This window comes from Rhinoraja longicauda, chromosome 6 (assembly GCF_053455715.1).
Source record: "Rhinoraja longicauda isolate Sanriku21f chromosome 6, sRhiLon1.1, whole genome shotgun sequence".
Taxonomy (NCBI): domain Eukaryota; kingdom Metazoa; phylum Chordata; class Chondrichthyes; order Rajiformes; family Arhynchobatidae; genus Rhinoraja; species Rhinoraja longicauda.
The window spans coordinates 75,059,304-75,082,680 of record NC_135958.1 but is presented as its reverse complement, the minus strand read 5'-3'; the positions used below and the strand labels follow the sequence as shown (position 1 = coordinate 75,082,680).

General features: G+C 40.5%; 1 protein-coding gene across 4 annotated transcripts in view; it reads right to left on the bottom strand.

Moving 5' to 3' along the window:
• cyth1b (cytohesin 1b) overlaps positions 1-23,377 on the bottom strand; it is a 160,915-nt gene that overhangs the window by 123,655 nt on the left and 13,883 nt on the right. Inside the window, exon 1 of one of the 4 annotated variants that reach the window (XM_078401352.1) lies at positions 5,841-6,106. The exons of the other annotated variants lie outside the window; for them this stretch is intronic. Coding sequence (XP_078257478.1) covers positions 5,841-5,913 — 73 coding nt within the window. The 5' untranslated portion in view covers positions 5,914-6,106. Of the gene's footprint in view, positions 1-5,840; positions 6,107-23,377 lie in introns of those variants that run through there. 4 annotated transcript variants of the gene reach the window in all.

Genomic DNA, 23,377 nt, shown 5'->3' with positions numbered 1-23,377 from the left:
TTATGATGAAGACAGAGTGGGACCATTAGTTAAAATTCTGAATTGGGGCAAGGCCAACTTTGATGGTATTAGACATTGCAGACAAAGGAATTTCCAGAAAGTGGGATTCTTTTAAAAATGTGATAAGAGTTCAGGGCATGCATATTCATGTTAGAGTGAAGGGAAATGCAGGTGATAGTAAGGAAACTTGATGACGAGAGAAACTGAGGCTCAGGGCAAGAAAAACAGGGTGGCATGGGATAGAAAAGGCAGTTGGGATCAAGTGCATCCCAAGAAAGACCTTTAATATCTGTTAGTGCACGTTGTGAATGAGTTCATCACATAACACATCCGTCACCAAGCTCGCCTAAAGGAGTTAGGAACAAATATTGAAACGTTATATAAATACAAGAATGCTCATCGATTCCAGCAAAGTTCTGGATGCGAATAGATGAACTTGAACCTTTGCAAGGACAGTGCACCTCAGGCAAAAAAATTGATATACACCTGCATCTTAATCTATTCAATCTCTGTATATTTTACACCTGGAAGAACAGGAGCAGTGTTTAACTTTCCATGGTTTATACACCTTCTGACGAAGAGAACGAGGTCATCACTTATCACAATAAGTCATCACTTATCACTTATCAGCCAATCTTCCCTGTCCCGCCTGCAACTGGTCCAAAACGCCGCAGCGAGACTCCTGACGGGTACCCGTAAAAGGGACCACATCACCCCGATTCTGGCCTCTCTCCACTGGCTCCCTGTACGGTACAGAATCAACTTCAAGCTCCTCCTATTCACGTATAAAGCCCTAAATGGACATTCCCCCCCTACATCAAAAATCTTCTAACCCCCCTCTCTAACTCCAGGTCCCTCAGGTCGGCCGACTTGGGGCTACTCACTATCCCGCGGTCTAGGCTTAAGCTCAGGGGTGACCGCGCTTTTGCGGTTGCAGCTCCTAGACTGTGGAACAGCATCCCTCTCCCCATCAGAACTGCCCCCTCCATCGACTCCTTTAAGTCCAGGCTCAAAACCTATTTCTACTGCCTTGCGTTTGAGGCTCATTGAGGAGGCGCTGTGAACTGTTTGCGTGCTACTGTATTTTTCATTTTTTTCCTTAGTACCTAATCAGATGTACAGCACTTTGGTCAACGTGGGTTGTTTTTAAATGTGTTATACAAATAAAATTGACTTGACTTGACAATCCTGATAGAAAATCAGAGCACTTGAATTTTATGCTAAAATTTAATGATATATAAAGCATGGACAGTTTATCCACCAGATTGCTGCAAAGTAAAAGCTGCAGCCATTTAATCAAACACAATTCTCATCAGTGTAGAATTAGTCAATTGAAAGCTACTTCAAAATACAACTAAACATAAAGCACATGGAATTACGACTATCAATGAACTGAAACCTATTTCAAAATTTACCTTTTTGTCTCCTAAAATTACTTATCCTTAAAGATGCATAAATGTTCATCATCTCACTGCAGATAGAAACGTGTTTCCTCCCAGACTATTTATATTGCACAGTCACACACAATTGTACAGTTGCACAAATATTTGTCTGCTGTCTTGTCCAGGTGAGTTATTCCGAAATATAATGATAAAATATATGAATGCTTTACTGGATGACTCACAAATGCATTATGAGTACATATTGGTAATGCTCCAGTAAATTCACTGGTACAGCACTAGTGAAGCAATATTCTATCATCCCAATTCATTCACACATCTTCATTTCACACAAAGTGTTTAATAGATTATTTTCTGCATTAACAAATATTGAAATAAAACTATTTTTGCTTTTAACATGTTCCATTTGGGAAAGTTTGATCTTAAGTGAATAACTAACTTTACTTCCGATAATACATCCGACAAAGAACATCTGCTCGAAGCAAACAAAGAGACAGGTGGTAAAATAGCACAGAACTAATTATTTTGCCTTGTGATGCAAACTCTTTCATTGATCTGAAATGTTGTCATTGTTCTGTACAGATATTGTCTGACCACTTAAGTAGCTCCAACAGTTTGCTTTCAATTTAGCTCTCTCCAAAATTTTTGAAATTATCCACCATCTCTGTCGCTATGATGGGCAAAAATACTACAAGACAGAGCTTAAAACACTTGTGTTTTTACTGCAGGTCATCAGCAGCATTTTGATTTTGCTGACTTTGGAGAGCTAAAAGGAGTGAGGAATGACTCCAAAAGCCACAAAGGATTCGGGAGCATGAATCACAAGAAATAGGGAACTGAGAAAGGAACAGAGAAAGAGCAGTATTTGTAGAGTTGTTCTCTTCTCTGCAAGTAAGATCACCAGAGAGCATTTTAACAAAATACTCAGCAATCAGATAAAGGGGAAAAATAACCCATTCCAACAATTAAAATATCATTTGTCCAAATTCCCAACAGAACAAACACCGGTTGGCCAATAGTCCAAAATGTAGGGTTCTATGCTGTCTGTTAAATAATCCAAAATTTAATTATACAAATTCATAAATCAGCTTTTCTAAATCCATGGCATCTGGTACAGTGCTGGTATATAAGTAAAATTAATTTTTGCAAAGGTCACCACCCAAGAGCAGCATCTTTGGTAGCAGGGGTCTCTTTGTAGAGAGGAAGGTCTCGACCCGAAACATCACCATTCCTTCTCTCCAGAGATGCAGCCTGTCGCGCTGAGTTACTCCAGCATTTTGTGTCTATCAGCAGCATCTTTGGGATAGTTTTGCAAGACAGATCACATTTTGCAATGAAGTAGTAGTGAAATCAATAATAGCATTGAATTATAAACAGAAAAGGAAAAGGAGAAAGACCCAACAATCTGAGGTTCACCATGGGATGGTGGAATTACCATTGGAGGAGAATTTGCACATTTCTATTTATTAGAGTTTAAGAATATGAAGGGTCTGATTGAAACTTACAAAATAGTCAGTTCTGAACAGCATGAATGTGGGGTAGATATTTCCCTGGGTTGAGTGTCCAGGAGAGGCCACAGCCTCAGGTTTATAGGGAAGGAGGCTTAGGTCTGAGATGAGGAGACTTTTCTTCAGAGTTAAGAAGCTATGAAATTTGTTACCACAGAGGCTGTAGTGCCACGTTCCTAACATATTTAAAGAGATAAATTTGGAGAAGCAATAGGCATTGAGAGGTATGTGGAGAATGGGAATATGGTATTGAGAGGGGTGACCAGCTAGCAATCATTAAATTGGAGTGCAGGTTTAAAAGGTGAATGACCCCTCCTATTTACCATGGTATGTGTAATGTTTATTTATTAACTACATGAAATCTGTATTTGTTGGCAGGCTTTGGCTCAGAAGGTTAGAGCTTGTTTCATATTTATTTTTTCATATTTCAGATACAGCGCGGAAACAGGCCTTTTCGGCCCACCAAGTCCACGCCGCCCAGCGATCCCCGCACATTAACACTATCCTACAAACACAAGGGACAATTTTTTTTTAAAAAACCTACATACCTGTACGTCTTTGGAGTGTGGGAGGAAACCGAAGATCTCGGAGAAAACCCACGCAGGTCACGGGGAGAACGTACAAACCCCTTACAGTACAGCACCCGTAGTCAGGATCGAACCTGAGTCTCCGGCGCTGCATTCGCTGTAAAGCAGCAACTCTACCGTTGCGCCACAGTGCCGCCACCGTACCATTCTGCTACATCAGAATTTTTTTTTTAAATTGGAAAGTTCTGACTGAACATGTTGAAGATCCTCTTGCTGCATACACCATTATTTATAGTTTACTCATTCTGAGCGTCAGAGATGTCCTCATTCTTCAGGAAACAGGGCTTCCCCTCTTCTATTATAGATGAGGCTCTCACTAGGGTCTCTTCCACATCCCGCAGCTCCGCTCTTGCTCCCCCTCCTCCCACTCGTAGCAAGGACAGAATCCCCCTCGTTCTCACCTTCCACCCCACCAGCCAGCGCATCCAACAAATCATCCGCCAACATTTCCGTCACCTACAACGGGACCCCACCACTGGCCATATCTTCCCATCCCCTCCCCTTTCTGCATTCCGCAGAGACCGTTCCCTCCGTAACTCCCTGGTCCACTCGTCCCTTCCTACCCAAACCACCCTATCCCCGGGCACTTTCCCCTGCAACCGCACGAGATGCAACACCTGTCCCTTTACCTCCCCCCTCAACTCCATCTAAGGACCCAAACAGCCTTTCCAGGTGAGACAGAGGTTCACCTGCACCTCCTCCAACCTCATCTATTGCATCTGCTGCTCCAGATGTCAACTTATTTACATTGGCAAAACTAAACGCAGGCTCGGCGATCGCTTCGCTCAACACCTGCGCTCGGTCTGCGTTAACCAATCTGATCTCCCGGTGGCTGAGCACTTTAACTCCCTCTCCCATTCCCAGTCTGACCTTTCTGTCATGGGCCTCCTCCAGTGCCATAGTGAGTCCCACCGGAAATTGGAGGAACAGCACCTCATATTTCGCCCAGGCAGCTTGCAGCCCAGTTGTATGAACATTGACTTCTCCAACTTTAGATAGTTCCTCTGTCCCTCCCTTACCCTCCCCCTTCCCAGATCTCCCACTGTCTTCCTGTCTCCACCTATATCCTTCCTTTGTCCCGCCCCCCTGACATCAGTCTGAAGAAGGGTCTCGACCCGAAACATCGCCCATTCCTTCTCTCCTGAGATGCTGCCTGACCTGCTGAGTTACTCCAGCATTTTGTGAATACCTTTGAATTGTAAATCTGCAGTTATTTTCTTACACAGTATGAGCGCTGATCGTTTCCTTTAAATTAATTAATTTACAGCTGTATGCACTTGGAACGGTGTTTAATATGTTACTTGAAGGTAGCAACAGCATGGCCAGCATACTTGACTACCACTCTGTCTCCAGATACATGTTTTACCCATTTTTCTGCTTAATATTGAAATATACTTATCAAATCCAGGCAAGAAAAACCTTCATTCTCCAAGGGACAATTGGCTGCATCCCAGCTGCTTTAGAGCCAGCCATATGGTCTCCACCATGGGTCATTGCAACATGAGTCAACCAGGCATACATCACAGAACTAACAATCTCAACAAAATTAAGAAAAAAATTGAGAATGTATTTAATGCAACATACATTGAATACCAATACAGAATATTCGCAACAATGCTCAGTGTCAACTGTCAGTTTCTATAATATATACACTGATTTTTAAAAATTATGTTTTTGCTAAACTATGGCTTTAAAAATAAATCATGTTTCAATGAAGTTATTCATTTGTAGTCAACTGGAAATGTTGACACCAACAATACCTCTCAAAACACAATCGCAATTTAATTTAATTAGTTTGAGGATGCAAAAATGTGAAGCTTACAAGGCGATGCAGGTTACTGTAAGAAACTTTAATGAAAAACTACGAAGCAGTAACATTTCCAGCAGGATTACAGAAGTTTTGGGACACAGGACCCCAGAGCAGAGGAGAGAAGCTAGTGACGTAGCCAACATTGGAAATAAATTCCACAAAATCATTAGAGGAACAAACCTAAATTTCTTGTGCAAATACAATCATGCAATCATTTTAATTTTTTTAATTTTCATCTCTCCAAATGAAATGTTAAAGACACATGAAACTACTCTTTAACATATCTTTTTCACTCCATTTCAGCGTTCCATTACAAATATACAGTTGAACACTGTATTGAATGCTCACAATAACAATCATCCTAAAAGATCAGGATAAAGCAGATAATGACGAGTCTTGTTTGGGAGAGATTACATTATAGTCCATTCCAGTGACTTCAATATGGTTACTTCCATTCATTTTTAATCAACACTACCAAGACAGACAGCAGAGCCTGAAAAGGTTTCTTTTCAGTCACAAAGCTGTTCAAACGTACCTGATTTGGCATTTACACTTGGACGCAGGAAAGCTTGGAAACTGGATGCACAGAGCTCACTGACAGTCCCCATCACTCGGTTCAATGTTTTTGTAATCCAAGAGCTGTCGAATACATTTATTTCAGTAGCTATGGCTTTTCCCCTCAGAGTCTACACAAGATCATTTAATCTCACTGGCCGTCAGACAGAGTCTTGAAGTTCTCACAAAACACGGAATTGCTATATATAGAGGGAAACCATATGACTGTCTTTTAACGCACCAATGCAGCAGACTGTCAGTAATCGCATATTACTGGCCACACATCCCAGGAAAATACTTCCAAATTATCAAGTATTATAACGTCACAGCCTCGGTCTTCACAACCAATCAGGTACACACAGGAGCAAGCACAACCCAAGCTACAGTTAAGCAAAAACAATAATTCTGAATTAAATACATGACCAACCCCACCTCCAAGCAAACCCCTTCCTTAAGCCCCATTCCATATAACGTTCTTCCTGGATGTCATTTGTAAAAGAGGATTCTACGTTCACCTTCTAAACCTTTTTGATGTCATGTTCACTGTTGCTTAGCAACTCAATTCTGTTACATGAAATGAACATCCTGTATAAATGTACCATCAGGATTGTAACAAAAGGTTTTTTAAAAACAAAAAATGCCAGAAATTAAGATTATGGTGTTAATAACAAAAAAAACCCACATAAAAGAAAAAGGGGATTACCACTAGAACTTGCTTTAAAAGAATAACTGCACAACATGTGATTCTGATCTTTCCGTTTTTAAAGTAAAAAGAATCATACCCATCTAATTTTCAACCTCGATTAAAGTAAAAAGAATCATACCCATCTAATTCGAATCTCGATTATATATCTTTAGTAGATTTCTTGACAATGTGTTAAAGTATTGGTTATACTTAACATATACATGCCCCTCAAATGATCATCAATTTCAGGAGTAAGTAATTTCTCCCTTAAACAGTGGGATACACGTAGATCATTTATATATTATATATTATATTTTTATTATTATATAATTTTCCACACATTAATTTTACGATGAACATTTATTCATCTTGGTTATTCTGTAAAGTTACAGAACATAAAGCAGCTTCACTTAGTGACTGCCAAAGCTTTTTTCCCCCCACCCCTCCTATGACTCATTTCAGATCGTTCTGATCGGTTGTGGAAGTGAAGACCAAAGATACTAGAGGAACAAGATGGACCACTCCATTGAAATCGCCTATACTGGTGTAGTACACAAAGGAGCGTAATGTCCGCCATTTTAGTAGGCAAAACCTGCCGTTCGCTATGCCTCTCGCAGTGTAATCAGTGTTTTGGGGGAACAGTATGTGTGATGATACCATTAAAATGCAGAATATATCTCATCTATCAATTCACAGATTTTTGTTATTTTTCTTTTAAAATGTTTCTGCAAGTTTTTGCCTACTAAAATGGCACCATGACATACTACGGTTTTTAGTGGTCTATCTTGCTCCTCTAATATCTCTGGTAAAGACGCTGTTACAATCAACTCCCAAGGAGCAAGGAATTGTCTGCATCACAGATAGCCCACATAACACGCGGAAGTGAAACTTCTTACTATTGCTTCTACACAAAACACACTTCTTTAATTGAATTTGCTACTGTAAAGGAAAGAAAAAAGAGCACCAAAATCAAATGCATACTATTCCAAACACTCTTCCTTGAAAGAGCTTTCACAAAATGTTTCCACTGCTTTAAAATAAACCCTGAAATACAGTGTGCAATACCAAAATAAAGGGAGCTCTCAGCTGGCACGAAAACTATCACTATTGTGTATCTACGAAAACAGACAGCATCCAGCACTCATGCACAGCTCCTGACATAGCAAGTTTATTTATAGTTTAGGCAGGGTTTTCAAACAATACTGTGGCACAGCATGTAACTGTTCCGAGATATCATGGCACAATGCCTTAAGATGCATCTCCACTCTCCAAATGATTGTATAACGTTCTAATTCCCTGTCAACTGTTCTGCAAAGGAGTCCTCCTTTAACATATGGAAACCGCATTTTCAATGGAACAGGTATTACCCATTATTTTGTACCTCTCCGATTTAGAAATGGCACTGTCACTCCATCAGTTTATGCACCATCTTCGCTGAAAGTGTTAACAATATCCGTGTGGCAGAAACAAAATACACAGAAAGAAATGAAATACCACAGGGAAGAAACTTCCTAGCACCAGAAAATTGAGCTTTTATACTTAAACCATTTGCCATGGAGCCATCTTAATTGATCATGGCACTTTGTAATTGGCATGCAAAGCTCTACACTATGTTAGCAACTTGAATCTTCTCTGTGTCAACACAAATCTGGAACATAAATAGTGCCTTCACATATTAATCCCATGTCAATTAAATATGGAGCTGACTGCAGAAAATACCAATGCCCATCATTGAAATCTAAGGGGGGAAAAAACATTACATGATGCAATAAAAGACAGGCTCTAAGTTTTACTTCAGATTTCACTAGAAGAGTTCTTTACTTTGATAGAATCCATGATATTCTTATTTGCAGCCATGATTTCTTTGAAGAATCATTCCTGCAATTTACTTCATAACATTCAATATGATTCAAACAATTGAATAGTTGTGCAAAGAATGCAAATTAATCAATATTCAAATTTCTTATTCATCATTTTATGGTTGAGTTGGGAATGTTTTAGACTGGTTTATTGAAATTTCCAATCTGTTTAATCATCCAAGGTTTTCCGCTGGCTGCAATCACACAGATCTGCTAAATCTCTTGGAATAGAAATGGAATCTGCTAAACATCAACTAGCTATTGATGCTCATAATCCAATGCATATAGTGTTCCAGTTGAATATTGTGCAAGTGTTGCACTTCTAGGCTGGCAGTTTGTAACTCTTCCAAATGTCATTTAAGTTGTGCTTTGAGATCTTTCAGATTTAAAAATAGAAAAAACATTAAAAAACACTGCAATAGCTCTTGACAATAACATTTTAAATTAAATTGTTTGCCTTTCAGAAGTTTTTAAATAGCTCAATCCAAGAATTTGAAGCTTCTGAAGAAATTCAATATCAAAGGCCCAATTTTAAATTGCATGTGTATCATTCTCATGATTTAATATGAGCAGGTTCCCTCACTCTGGAAACGAAATCAAGATACTGAACATGACTTCACAATGATCACTGTGGAACAATTACGATTTACCTTCAAACTTATTGATGAACAGAAGGATTAAGAATTGAAGATTTAATTTAAAAGTGATTTAATTTAAAATTGAAGATTTAATTTTAAAGTGATTACTACATTCAGGGAATGTAGTGAGCATGGACCAACATAGAATGTGGAAGCAGTGAGCATGGCCCAACATAGACCACATAAAACAATAAACAATGGAATAAATCTGAAATTCATGTCTACAGATGGTTACTGAAGTACAACATATAAAAAGTCAGATAAATAACTGAGGGAAATGTGAATAAAGTTACCTGGGATAGAGACTGCTATTTATAATAGGCCATAAAAGGAGCAAGGATCAAAGGCGCCGTGAACCATGCTGTTAATAGCTTTATATACTGTCTAAATAACTTTTATATACTGCTAATAATTCTTTCATGCATAAGAGTATTTTTGACCTTTTGCATTACACAACATCCTTCAATTTTCCTCCAAAATCTGCCAATGAAAAGAAAACAGATAATTTATTTGCAAAGAAATTTATTCTTTCCTTTGAATCATTAAGGTCAATATATATACCTTTCATTTTGTCAATAGAACATCCCAGAGGCGTTTCCCATGGACGTTCTAAATCTTCATACTCCATGACCCATTAGTTCAAAAAGTGAGGGAGGAAAAGTAAAATGGTTAAGAACAGCACAGAAAGTGTGGGCATAAGGGACTGTTACTGTGTTGTACTGTTCTATGTTCACATTTTAACCTGAAGCCAGTGACAACGCTGGCCCACGATCCTGACACCTGGTGCATCAGACAGTCCAGCTCTGAGCCCTGGCCGCTTACATTCCAGACCTCCAGTTCACATTCTGGACTAATGAGAAAACGAGATGCTTGACCAGAATAATCAGATGTCACATTATCTGTTTCATTGGTTTCATTCACTAATCATTGGTAACAGTGATATATATTAAATACTCAACTAATTTTCCTTTGTCGAAAGTACATCTTCTAAATGATAAATAACATAGATAAGAAACCAATTTAGTGTTATATTATGAAAACAAGTAACTGCAGATACTGGTTTATACAAAAGGACACAAAGTGCTGGAGTAACTCAGTGGGTCAGGCAGCATCTCTGGAGAACATGGATAGGTGACGTTTCATATTGGGACCCTTCTTCCGACTATTCTTCAAAGATGCTGTCTGACCCACAGAGCTACTCCAGCACTTTGTTTTCCTTTAACGTTAGTATTATGTTAAATAACCTGCCATCTCTCAGCCAATGTTCCTGCACCTCACCATACCCTTAACGAGGCCTTACGACAAACAGAACACCGAAAAAATGTGGGCACTTAAACTCAGGGGTGAGTTTTGCCTAATGAAGCCGAGCTCACATGCACTGTAGAAAGCATACTAGTGTGTTGAATCACACCTTGGTTTGGGAACAGCTCTGCCCAGGGCTGCAAGAAATTGCAGAGTTGTGGATGTAGCTCAGTCCATCATACAGATTAGACTCACCACCATTGATAATATCTACACCTTACTCTGCCTCGGGAAAGCTGTCAACATAATCAAGGACCTTTTTCCACCCTGGTCATTCGCTCTTCTCCCCACTCCCATCAGGCAGAAGATACAAAAGCACGAAGACACATACTACCAAACTCAGAAACAGCTTCTTCCTTCTTGTTACAAGATCTCTGAACGGTTCCACCATAAGATTGGGTATATCCCAATCTTCCAACCTACCTCATTGTGAACATTGTGCGTTTTCTCTGGAACTGTTATGCTACAATGCTGTGAAGCCATATTTTCTGCCTTTTGGTATATTTTCCTTGCTCTTTCTGTTATACTTGTTTATGGCTTAATTGCATCCATGTATAGTATCTGATTTTGTTGGATACCACACAAAGAAAGTTTTTCACTGCATCTCAGTATACGTGATAATAATAAACAATATCAATAATGCTTTGCTACAGTGTTGTCAATTTTATTGGCCTGGTCAGAAGCATGGCAATTAAATCATATATAATAAATAACATCTATTATTTTATATATATAACTATTTTCACGCACAGTTTTAGTTATGTATATATATATATATATATATATATATATATATATATATTTAAAAAACTGTGCATGAAAATAGTTTGGGGCTTGACACGGCCAAAATGGCAATTTTAGGCCCACCTTACTCACCATTTCCCTGTGGATGGAATAAAAAAACACTTTTGTTACTTTTAAAAAACAATTTACCTTATAAACTTTCATAAATGCCCCCCCCCCCGGAGGACCAGCGGAAGGACTGGCACCCATCCCGGCGTGCCCCGGGCCTGACCTTCCACCCATGGTGCAGCGCGTGGCAGAGGCTGCGTCAAAGGGTCTAACAAGATGGCCGGTGCTGCCGCTCCCCACTGATGGGAGCCGAGCTGCAAGAGAGGCTTCTGCTTCACGCCCGGTCCGCAGGAGAAATGGGGTCGAGGTCAGTGCCTTCTCCCTGTCCACTCTTGCCCACCCACGGCCCCGGGAGACACTCCCCGCCCGGCAACGGGTCCATGCCATCGCCACCGTTCCCCATCACAGATTGCAGCCGAGCTGCAGGAGACTCTTCAGCTCCGCAGGAGAGACCCGCAGGAGAAACGAGGCAGAGGTCACTGCTTTTTCCCTGTCCCCCCTTGCCCGCCCACAGCCACGGGGGCACTCCCCTCCCGGCAACGGCTCCACGGTTGGGCCAAGGGGGGAGCGAGGGGAGGGGTGGAGGGGGGGGAGGGATGGAGGGGGAGGGGAGGAGGGAGGGAGGGGGGTGGGAGGAGTGAGGGGGAGGGTAGGAGGGTAGGGAAGGGGTAGGGAGGAGGGGAGCGGGGGGGATGGAGATTGGTGAAGGGGATGGGGGAGGATGGGGAGGGAAGGGGAGGAGAGGGGAGGGGAGGAGAGGGTGCTAACCAACGCAGGAGAGATTTGGACCCAAACGGTCCACGTGGTCTCATATAATAATAAATTTATTAGCAATACCGTACAACAAATTAGCTCTTGGTACCCTAGCAACAGTCAGAAATAAAGCCAAATAACCTGTGGTTAAATATGTTTCATTACGTTGAGCTGATGTGAAACAAAGCAAAATCTAAACTGCTTACAAGGGACAGCTGTGTCATAGAGTCATAGAGAGATACAGTGTGCAAACAGACCCTTCGGACCAACTTGCCCACACCGGCCAACATGTCCCTACTACACTAGTCGCACCTGCCAGCATTTGGTCCATATCCCTCCAAACCTGTCCTATCCATGTACCTGTCTAACTGCTTCTTAAATGTTGGGATAGTCCCTGCCTCTACTACCTCCTCTGGCAGCTTGTTCCATACATCCACCACCCTTTGGGTGAAAAAATGTGGGCATAAATGCAAATCCTGATCCATATGTTTCTAACCCATTGCTGTGAATAATATCATCATCTTATGGTCATATTATTGTTGAATGCGAGGTAACAAGCCATTAAAGTACAGTGTCTATGTTGATTTATAGCAGGCTAATAAAAATTTAGCATTTAGTAATTACAGGGATGTGATTCGAACTAGATTTAATCAACTACACATGGTTTTCCAATAAAACCCCCATTGATGACACTGTTGTGGAGTGTTGTCCTGCCAATTGGTTTTAGGGCTTTAAGATGCTGTCCTTTTCTTAGAAATATCAGTTTCACATTAAATGTGCAGGAAGGAACTGCCGATGCTGGCTTACCCCGAAGATAGACACAAAATGCTGGAGTAACTCAGCGGGACAGGCTGCATCTCTGGAGAAAGGGAATAGCCACAGAAGGTAGTTGAGGTCAGTTCATTGGCTATATTTAAGAGGGAGGTAGATGTGGCCCTTGTGGCTAAAGGGATCAGGGGGTATGGAGAGAAGGCAGGTACAGGATACTGAGTTGGATGATCAGCCATGATCATATTGAATGGCGGTGCAGGCTCGAAGGGACGAATGGCCTACTCCTGCACCTATTTTCTATGTTTCTATGACCTCTATTTATATTAGTAATATTGACAACATATCTTTCTGCCTACAGTACAGTGCTAAACATTCTTGGTTTCCATGTGAAGCAATAAATTGCTCAAATTGGAGATGAAATAAAAACCCAAGGATTCTCAGGCAGCCCATTTCCTTCTGAAAATATCAGTACAACACATCAAATAGAGTGGGAGGAAAGAAGCACGAGATTTCATTGAATACAATTCATCATGAGTGCACCAAGCACTGCATTATGATTCGAACAATGTCCATGCAGGGAGTGAAAACTGCATGACTCGTCATTTAAGATGCAATCTTAAATTGCTGTTTAATGATTTGTTTTCCACTTCTAAAGCACAATTATAAAACATAATAAAACATAATAGAATGCTATTAATAATCGATGTAACACATTAAGATTTTATTTATCACACCATGGGATATTTAAATTTATTAAATGGTTTCTTTGATCCATGTTAAATTTAGAAATTCATAAAAAGTAATATTTCATTGCTGATTAACATGCATTGATAAATCTCCATCTGAACATTACACTGTAAAATAATATTAAACAGGTGTACTTATTTTACAGATAAAGCATAGTACTAGCAGCTCTGCAAACTGCAAATCAATATTGATTTCAAATTAAAACATTTTACGCATGACTGAATCCAGAAATGTTCATCAGAAGAGAATTCACACAATAAATCACAATCAATTCTTGAATATGTTCCCTTCCCAGCATTCAATAACCATTTTATTATTATGTGCTAGTTCCTCTAAAGAAACAGAACCTATTACCCTCCTCATTTGTGTCAGCCTATTACCTGCCAGGCTTCGTCCTGCCCCACCTCTCCTCCCTCCTCCCACAATCAGTCTGAAGAGGGGTCCCGACCGAAAACATCATCTATTCATGTTCTCTTAAGATGCTTTCTGACCAACTGAGCTACTCGAGCACTGTGTGTCTACTTTTGTGAACCGGCATTTGAAGTTCCTCGTTTCTATATCTTTTTCATCAGCTTACTTTCCCACACTAACCTTGTAGAATATCTATTAACCTCAATCTTAAAAATGCTCAAATTGTGCCTATCGCGTGCTCTTGGAAAAATAAATCCAATGATTCACCATCCTTTGGGTAAAGAAATTTCCATCTTCATGCTCCTCAATTTCAGAGAAAAGATCAAGTCTGCAACCCACCATCTCAGGAATCAATCCCACAAATCCTCTCTCTTGTAAATATATGCCTCCTTAGATATTGATACCTCTTCCAGATCTGCAGCAGGGCTCCAAGTAACTCGAAGATATTCTTCTCTCATTCAAATGCTCTTCCAATAAAGGCCAATTTGTCATTTATCTTCTCAGCTGTTTATTGATCTACCAACTTTAGTCATTCCTGCACAAAGATATCCAGATTCTGAACACCAAAACCTTTACCCCGTCAACATTTTTTTAAAAAGCTCTGCATTCTATTTTTTCCTCGTTGAAGTGGATGACCTGATATTTTTCTACATAATATTCCAACTTGTGTAGTTGCACACTTCACCTTATCTATATTCCCCTGATGACTTTCAGCATTCTTCTCACATCCTACACTATGCACCTCCAGCAATGTATTAAGTTAGGATGACTTGGCACAGTTAGTAGACACTTATTTTTTCTGAATCACACATTTTCAGCAGTATTAACATCTGCGCCAAGTAAACCACTCAAGAATGAAGGATTGTTCTTGTTCATGCAATATAAAAAATATATATTGTAAAAGGTACCTCACTGTAGGCTGCTCAAGGATAACCTTGTGTTTAGTAATATGCAATAGTAATAGAGAAAAAACAGACCGAACTCCAAGCACTCTACTTGCATAATAATTACTTATTCTTCACAACCCAACAACCAAACACTGTGGATGATAAATGTAGAATCTTAAAGTTTAATGAATAAATTCAAAAAATGTGAATTGATATATTTCTGAAAAGTAGAACTCTGCGGTAAAATTTGAAATAACAGAATTAAAATGTAATTTAATAGCCCCCACAAACAGTAGGTATCTTATTTTCTGTATTTTTTTGCAGTTTTTTCTACTGAAAATATACAGCCATGTGGTTGAATGCTCTGACTTAGTCTTAAGTGCAGAGTAGAAATGTGTTGTTACGAAACAGGAATATTGACTGCAATTTAATCTGTTCTTAAATGTTTGTTAAAAAAAGACATGCCCAATTATTATTCTGCCAGTTGAATTTATTTATGATTATCAATACTTGCAAAATGCTGATATTTCGATTTATTAATTGGCTTTGCAACTATTTGCTTACTGTTGGCACTAGAATATGGCAAACTAATTTTACTCAAGATATTATTAAAACATCTATTTATAAGCTGCAATTTCCAATGTTTGAAGGGCAGAAGCAATTATTCTCAAATATTCTCCAGGTTGCCTTCATTGTTCCCATTGTTCCATCTTTCAATTTATCTAATCTTGATTTCTCAACTGTTACAACCAGATTTAAATCAATATTATGCCTGCCAGAAAAAAAAAGCAAAATTTTAAGGTCATCAACCTCATTCAAAATCATAACAATTGCATGAAGACGCAGGAGAATGCAGATGTTGGAATCCTGAGCAGGGGTGCAGTGCTGCCGGAGCTCACCGGAGAGCCGCTCCAGCACCTGTGTAAAAAAAAAGCCAAAATAAACAGTGGGGAATTTTAACTAGTGGGGAATTTAACAGCGGCCGCTCCGGCACCAGTGACAGCTCCAGCACCTAAAAAATTAGCAATGCAACACTGATCCTGAGCAAAACAAAACCAAACTGCTGGAGGAACTCTGCATATGTGGATCATGGCCAATCATTCTCAATCAGTACCCCGTTCCTGCCTTCCCCCCATACCCCCCTGACTCCACTATCCTTAAGAGCTCTATCTAGCTCTCTCTTGAATGCATTCAGAGAACTGGCCTTCACTGCCTTCTGAGGCAGAGAATTCCACAGATTTACAACTCTGACTGAAAAAGTTTTTCCTCATCTCCGTTCTAAATGGCCTACACCTTATTCTTAAAGTGTGGCCCCTGGTTCTGGACTCCCCCAACATTGGGAATATGTTTCCTGCCTCTAACGTGTCCAACCCCTTAATAATCTTATACGTTTCGATAAGATCCCCTCTCATCCTTTTAAATTCCAGTGTATACAAGCCTAGTCGCTCCAGTCTTTCAACATATGACAGTCCCGCCATTCCGGGAATTAACCTAGTAAACCTACGCTGCACACCCTCAATAGCAAGAATATCCTTCCTCAAATTTGGAGACCAAAACTGCAAACAGTACTCCAGGTGCGGTCTCACTACGGCCCTGTACAACTGCAGAAGGACCTATTTGCTCCTATACTCAACTCCTCTTGTTATGAAGGCCAACATTCCATTGGCTTTCTTCACTGCCTGCTGTACCTGCATGCTTCCTTTCAGTGACTGATGCACTAGGACACACAGATCTCGGGTTGAGAGGTAACCCACTCAACCCGTGTTTTTTCTCAACTCCTACCAGACCACCTGGGTTTTCTTGTCCTTTGTCGAAACAATGAATTGCAGATGATAGTTTACATAAAAGGACACAAAGAGCTAGTATAACTCAGCATCTCTGGAGAACATGAAAAGGTAATGTTTCAGTCTGAAACTTTGAAATGATCTGAAATGTCACCTATCCATGTTCTCCAGAGATTCTGCCTGTGTCGTTTTCTCTTTCACTCCTTTCCCATGCCATCTGCCCTGCACGACACACCTATCCACCTGGATTTCTTTTCCTCGGCCTATCTTTCCTATCCCCTCCCGCATCTGATTTCATTAAAGAATTGGTGGACGTTGCCCAGTTCATCACGGGTATTGACCTCCCTGGCATCGAAGGCATCTACAGGAAGCGCTTGCTGAGGCAACAGCTAATACCTGGCATTGCTCTCATCTCACTGCTACCAATGGAAAGATGATAGAGGAGCCGGAGAACAGTTATCTCCAGGTTCAAGAAAATCTTCTTTCCATTAACCATCTGGCTCTTGAACTGCACAATCCCAACCAGAGCCATACCTCAACATCAAACTACTATAGACTTTTTTCTATTAAAAATCTCAAATTGTGGAGTACAGAGGCAAATAAATAAATGATGGGTCTTTGTTCCAAACATTACGGAGGGCACTGTAAAACCAAGTAACAAGGATAAAGGAGGGCACTCCTCACAAGTACAGAACTTCTGCTGAACTATTTTGGTGGCAAATTATAACTAGGCGTTCAGAAAAGTAAAAGCAAGTGGAGTTAAAAGACTTAAAGCAGTCATAGGACCTTTTGAAGGTATAAACATTTTTTAAAAAGCCTAGTGGTGAAGACAAATTCTCATGAGAAGGTGTGAATCAGAACAAAGGTAACATGGGCACGAGATTATTAGTGTCAATGAGGAAGATACACGTGGATATTTGTATCAGTAAAAGACTGAATACTGAGAAACCATGTAGATATTGGAGGACTTTGAAGATGAAAATCTTAAAAACACGTTTTCTGAAGCACAAAAAGAATGGTGAAAATGGTACAGTTGATTCAATCCCGATTCTCCAACTGGGATACCATTTTTTTTGTACTTATATTTATGCTATACAATCATTTGACTGGTATATGTGCCACAGTAATTACGGACAACAATGTGCAAAGCTAAATCTATCAGTCACTTTGTACACGATGTTTTTACAGAATCAACTTCCACATCACACTTTGTCATTTAAAAATAAAAATCAAGTGGGTGGTGGTAACCAGCCATCAGCATTTGCAGAATAAATGGAAAAATAACTCCCTCATAAGTTTCCATCCCCAACTATGTGAGCTATATAAACCATGATCGACACAGCACTAAAATCAACACATTTTTATGAACAGTTGTGTTCTTCTTGGCCTGAACTAAATAACCCGCTACCCACCAAATCCCACCTTGTGCACAGCAAGTTAAAATATTCTGACAACCAATTAAAAAAAATAAACAAGCTATTTGATTAGTGGCATTCAGAAACAGCTGAGTTTGGTGAACAATAATGCTAGAGACAGGAAGCTTAAGGAAGCTGAATAGCAAATAAGTGGACCCTATTCCTTCCAACTCCAATAAAAGCACTTTTACTTGAATAATAGCTCATCAGATACACATTTCATTGTATTTTGGAAAGGAAGCAGTTTAAATAACTTTATCTAATGAACTACATTCAAACATCTGCATAATCTCACTACGGTAGATCAAGTTACTTTAAAACCATTTGGGCGTAAATGAGCCTGTTATTTTTCCAAGACTAATAAACCTTTGCCATAACAATACTGGGGGTATCCTTTCTCCTTCGACAATGCAGAGAAAGAGACGGAGGAATTTAAGTTACAAATAAGAATCTTAAAAAGAATTAAGATAACCTATTGTAATAATTTTTCAGAAGGAAGTTGCAGTGTTCTCACGTTAGATGGATTCATGCCACAATCTGGAATGTGCAGTGAAATCTAAACAGACAGAGCAGTAAAAATAGGGTATTAACTTGTTGGATATCTCACTTTTTAAATGAGATATTAAAGCTGCCATCTAAGGTGTAATAGTTGATTACATTGCACTACTCAGAAGACTGCGACATTCTCCTTGATACCCAGGCCAATATTTATTCCTCAAGCAACTTCACGGGAACAGATCATCTGGTTATTCCATCACAGTTACTTGTGGGAGCTTGTTTTGGTTCTTCTACTTCATACAATGACTGCATTTATGAAGTATTTTATTGGCTGCAAAGTTGTCTTGGATATCCTCAGGAACACTATATAAATATTTGTCAATCCTTCAGTTCACGAGACTGCACAGCAACACCCAACACAATGAGTCAGCATTAGATTGATAAAGTTTAGCAGCATTCACTGGTACACCCCCAACTGAATGCGCCTGCTGCATGGATAGAATTGCAATCACCTGCTACCAACATTTTAAAAGATTCAATTTTAAACTTGTTCTTCCCAAAATATGTTCAGACATATAATATCCTCAAAGCATGGCCTTGAGCAAAAGCAAGACTGAAAATACTTAAATAAGATACAATAGGAGGCATAACTTACAATTTTTTTAAAAACGTGAAATTTAAAGCACTTTTCAATGAATTCAATAAAGCCAAATTTTAAAAAACTTAAAGGTGCTATTAAAATATATAAATTAGAGGCTTTCAATAGAATCTAATTAGTAAATTGCCAGAATGAAAATGCTTGTCCTGGTGATTTTCAAACACTGATAGTACCCCTGATGCTAAGTTTTCAGGAATCGCTTCTCACTGATAAGTATAACACAGGCACATTTCTACATTTTTGTTTTCTTATTTCTAAAAGTGTTATGATTATTAATTTCAGATATATTTTGCAACGCAACACATTTTGCCAACATAGAGCAAGAATTTGCTCAATCTGAAGACTGAAGCTCCAGCGGCATGCACCTTTCTGATGAGGTAAGGGCAGGGAAGGCTATAGCCGAGTTTACTTAGCACTTGTAATATTCATGCTGTTACCCCAACAGTAGAACTCTGGTGCTAGTTGGTTGATTTTACAGTTACAGCTGTTCTCACCATTATCACCTCACCTGGAAAATAAATGTGAAATCCATGCCTAAATGGTAAATGAGATCAATAGATGTTTATGAAATACTTAGTAGGGTTTCCTGGTAAGGAATAAAATTGTACAACTATAAAATGTTATTGATGTAGTTGAAACAGATGCCAAAATAATGGTTTAAAACTAGAATCCATGTCTGCAACAAATGTTTAAGAAATCCATACAAAATCATTTCAAGGGCAGCAACACAAGCGACACAGCGGTCGAGCTGCTGCCTCACAGCACCAGAGACCTGGGCACAATCCTGACCTCGTGCACCATCTGTGTGGAGTTTGTATGTTCTCCCTGTGACCACGTGGGTTTCCTCCTGTTTCCTCCCACATCACAAAGACGTGATGGTATGTAGGTTAATTGACCCTAATATGTAGGATAGAACTAGTGTATGGGTGATCACTGGTCAGCACGGACTTGGAGGGCTAAAGGGCCTATTTCCATGCTGCATTTCTAAAACTAAAAACTGCTCTAACGGAATCAAGGACATTCACTTTATGGGCCATCATTTTTCAGCACCATCACGGACACCAGACCTTAATCATCAGCGCCATCACGGGCCTCACCACTTCTGGCGATCTACCCTCTAATGCCTCCAAACTTATCGTTCCCCAGCCCCGCACGGCCCGATTTTACCTCCTACCCAAAATCCATAAACAGAACTGTCCCGGCAGACCCATTGTTTCTGCCTGTTCATGTCCCACCGAATTTATTTCCACCTACCTTGACTCCATCCTATCCCCCCGGTCAAATCCCTCCCCACCTACGTCCAAGCACCTCACATGCTCTCCATCTCCTCATAACTTCCGGTTTCCAGACCCACACTCCTTCATCTTCACCATGGATGTCCAGTCACTCTACACTTCCATCCCCCACAAGGATGGTTTTGAAGCCCTCCGCTTCTTCCTCGACCGTAGAACCAGCCAATCCCCATCTACTAACACTCTCCTCCGTTAAGCAGAGCTGGTTCTTACCCTTAATAACTTATTTGACTCCTCCCACTTCCTCCAAACCAGAGGCGTAACTATGGGCACTCGCATGGGCCCTAGCTATGCCTGCCTCTTTGTCGGGTACGTCGAACAATCCCTGTTCCGGATGTACACTGGCCCCATCCCTGAACTCTACCTCCGCTACATCGACGACTGCATTGGTGCTACCTCTTGTACCCATGCAGAACTCACTGACTTCATACACTTTACTTCCAATTTCCATCCTGCTCTTAAATATATTTGGACTATCTCCGACATCTCCCTTTCTCCGACATCTCCCTTTCTGGACCGCACCATCTCCATCACAGGAGAAAGACTAGTGACGGACATCTACTATAAACCCACTGACTCGCACAGCTATCTCGACTACACTTCCTCCCACCCTGTCTCCTGCAAAAAGTCTATCCCCTACTCCCAATTCCTCCGTCTACGCCGCATCTGCACCCGGGTTGAGGTGTTTCACACGAGGGCATCAGAAATGTCCTCATTCTTCAGAAAACGGGGCTTCCCCTTTCCCATTATAGATGAGGCTCTCACTAGGGCCACTTCTATATACCGCAACTCCGCTCTTGCTCCTCCTCCCCCCATTCATAACAAGGACAGAATCCCCGTCGTTCTCACCTTCCACCCCATCAGCCAGCATATCCAACAAATCATCCTCCAACATTTCCGTCACCTCCAACGGCACCCTACTACTTGCCACATCTTCCCATCCCCTCCCCTTTCTGCGTTCCACAGAGACTGTTCCCCCCATAACTCCCTCGTCCACTTGTCCCTTCTTACCCAAACCACCCCATCCCCGGGCACTTTCCCCTGCAACCGTAGGAGATGCAACACCTGTCCCTTTACCTCCCCCCCTCAACTCCATTCAAGGACCCAAACAGTCTTTCCAGATGAGACAGAGGTTCACCTGCACCTCCTCCAACCTCATCTATTGTATCCGCTGCTCTGAATGTCAGCTGCTCTGAATGTCAACTTATTTACATCTGCGAAACCTAACGCGATCGTTTCGCTCAACACCTTTGCTCAGTCCGCCTCAACCAACCTGATCTCCCGGTGGCTGAGCACTTCAACTCCCCCTCCCACTCCCAGTCTGACCTTTCTGTCATGGGCCTCCTCCAGTGCCATAGTGAGGCCCACCGGAAATTGGAGGAACAGCACCTCATATTTCGCTTGGGCAGCTTGCAGCCCAGCGGTATGAACATTGACTTCTCCAACTTTAGATAGTTCCTCTGTCCCTCTCTTCCCCTCCCCCTTCCCAGTTCTCCCTCTATCTTCCTGTCTCCACCTATATCCTTCCTTTGTCCCGCCCACCTGACATCAGTCTGAAGAAGGGTCTCGACCCGACCTTCTCTCCTGAGACGCTGCCTGACCTGCTGAGTTACTCCAGCATTTTGTGAAATAAATACCTTCGATTTGTACCAGCATCTGCAGTTATTTTCTTTCACTTTATGGGTAATGAGCTTCCAAAATAGTAACAAAAAGTCAAAAGCCAATCGACGGGACATTTTTGGAGCAGTTAGATGGGTCGATTGTCGATGGTCACCACACTGGAAAGACTTCCTCCATAAGTTGGTGGAGTCAGTTGATTTACAAAATGGATGAAAGGAGTCTCTGTTTAACTTTTCATCTTGGAGTTGGCCCAGTGACAAAACAGCATTTCCTCAACAATAAACAGAAATATCTTAGATTAAGTGCATAAGTACAGCAAAAGGCTTTGAATCCATAATATCCTAAATGAGGGATGTTAACATAATTGCCCAATGCACTGAAAATGCCAATTTGAGCATGCAGTTGATCACGAGACCCAGTAAACCAGGGTTAACAACTTAGATGGATTTAATTTATGGAACAGGAAGAATTAATGCTCAACGATTTTTCTCTCTCCAAATTCTCATTTATTTTCAGTAAATACCCATTGGCTTTTAAACACAGCTATTATGTCTTTCATTGCAAATGGTAGCCTAATTAATGACAGCAGCAAAATAACTGACTACATGTTCAATTATACTCCAGAGCCAATTTTCAAAAAAGCATTTGAACTTTATTTGGATAATAGTAGACATCTCTGGGTTCTTCTGGAAACTCACAACAGTAACACAAAGCTTTTCAATAGCATTGCTTACAGTAGGATTAATTGGCATCAGATGAGAGGTGCTACATTGTGAAGTCTGCATGGAAAATACTGGGGGGAAAGCAATGGCCTATCTTAATAGTTAGATGTAAACAAAATATTCCAATAAGTAAGAAAACATTGTTTTTATTTGAAGAATACTTGAAGATTTGTAGTCTCATTTTCATTTGTAATTGATGGTGTTTTGTCAAATATATTATAGGACAATACCCTTGAGCAGAGATGCATCGACTGTGTTGCAACATAATCGGGCATAGATTAAAAAACTTTCTCATACATAGTCCATTGATGCTTTAGCACCTGTACGAGCTTTTTGTGGGCACTGCCCAGTTTAGTCTCGCACTGCAGATGGACGAAGGAAAAATTATATCCAAGAGGTACAAAAAAGGAACAAAAAAAAGATTTAATAGGAATCTGAGGGGTAACTTATTCACACAAAGGGTGGTGGGTGTATGGAAAATCTGCCAGAGGAGGTAGTTGAGGCAGGGACTATCCCAACATTTAAGAAACAGTTAGACAGGTACATGGATAGACACAAAAAGCTGGAGTAACTCAGCGTGGCAGGCAGCATATCTGGAGAGAAGGAATGGGTGATGTTTCGGA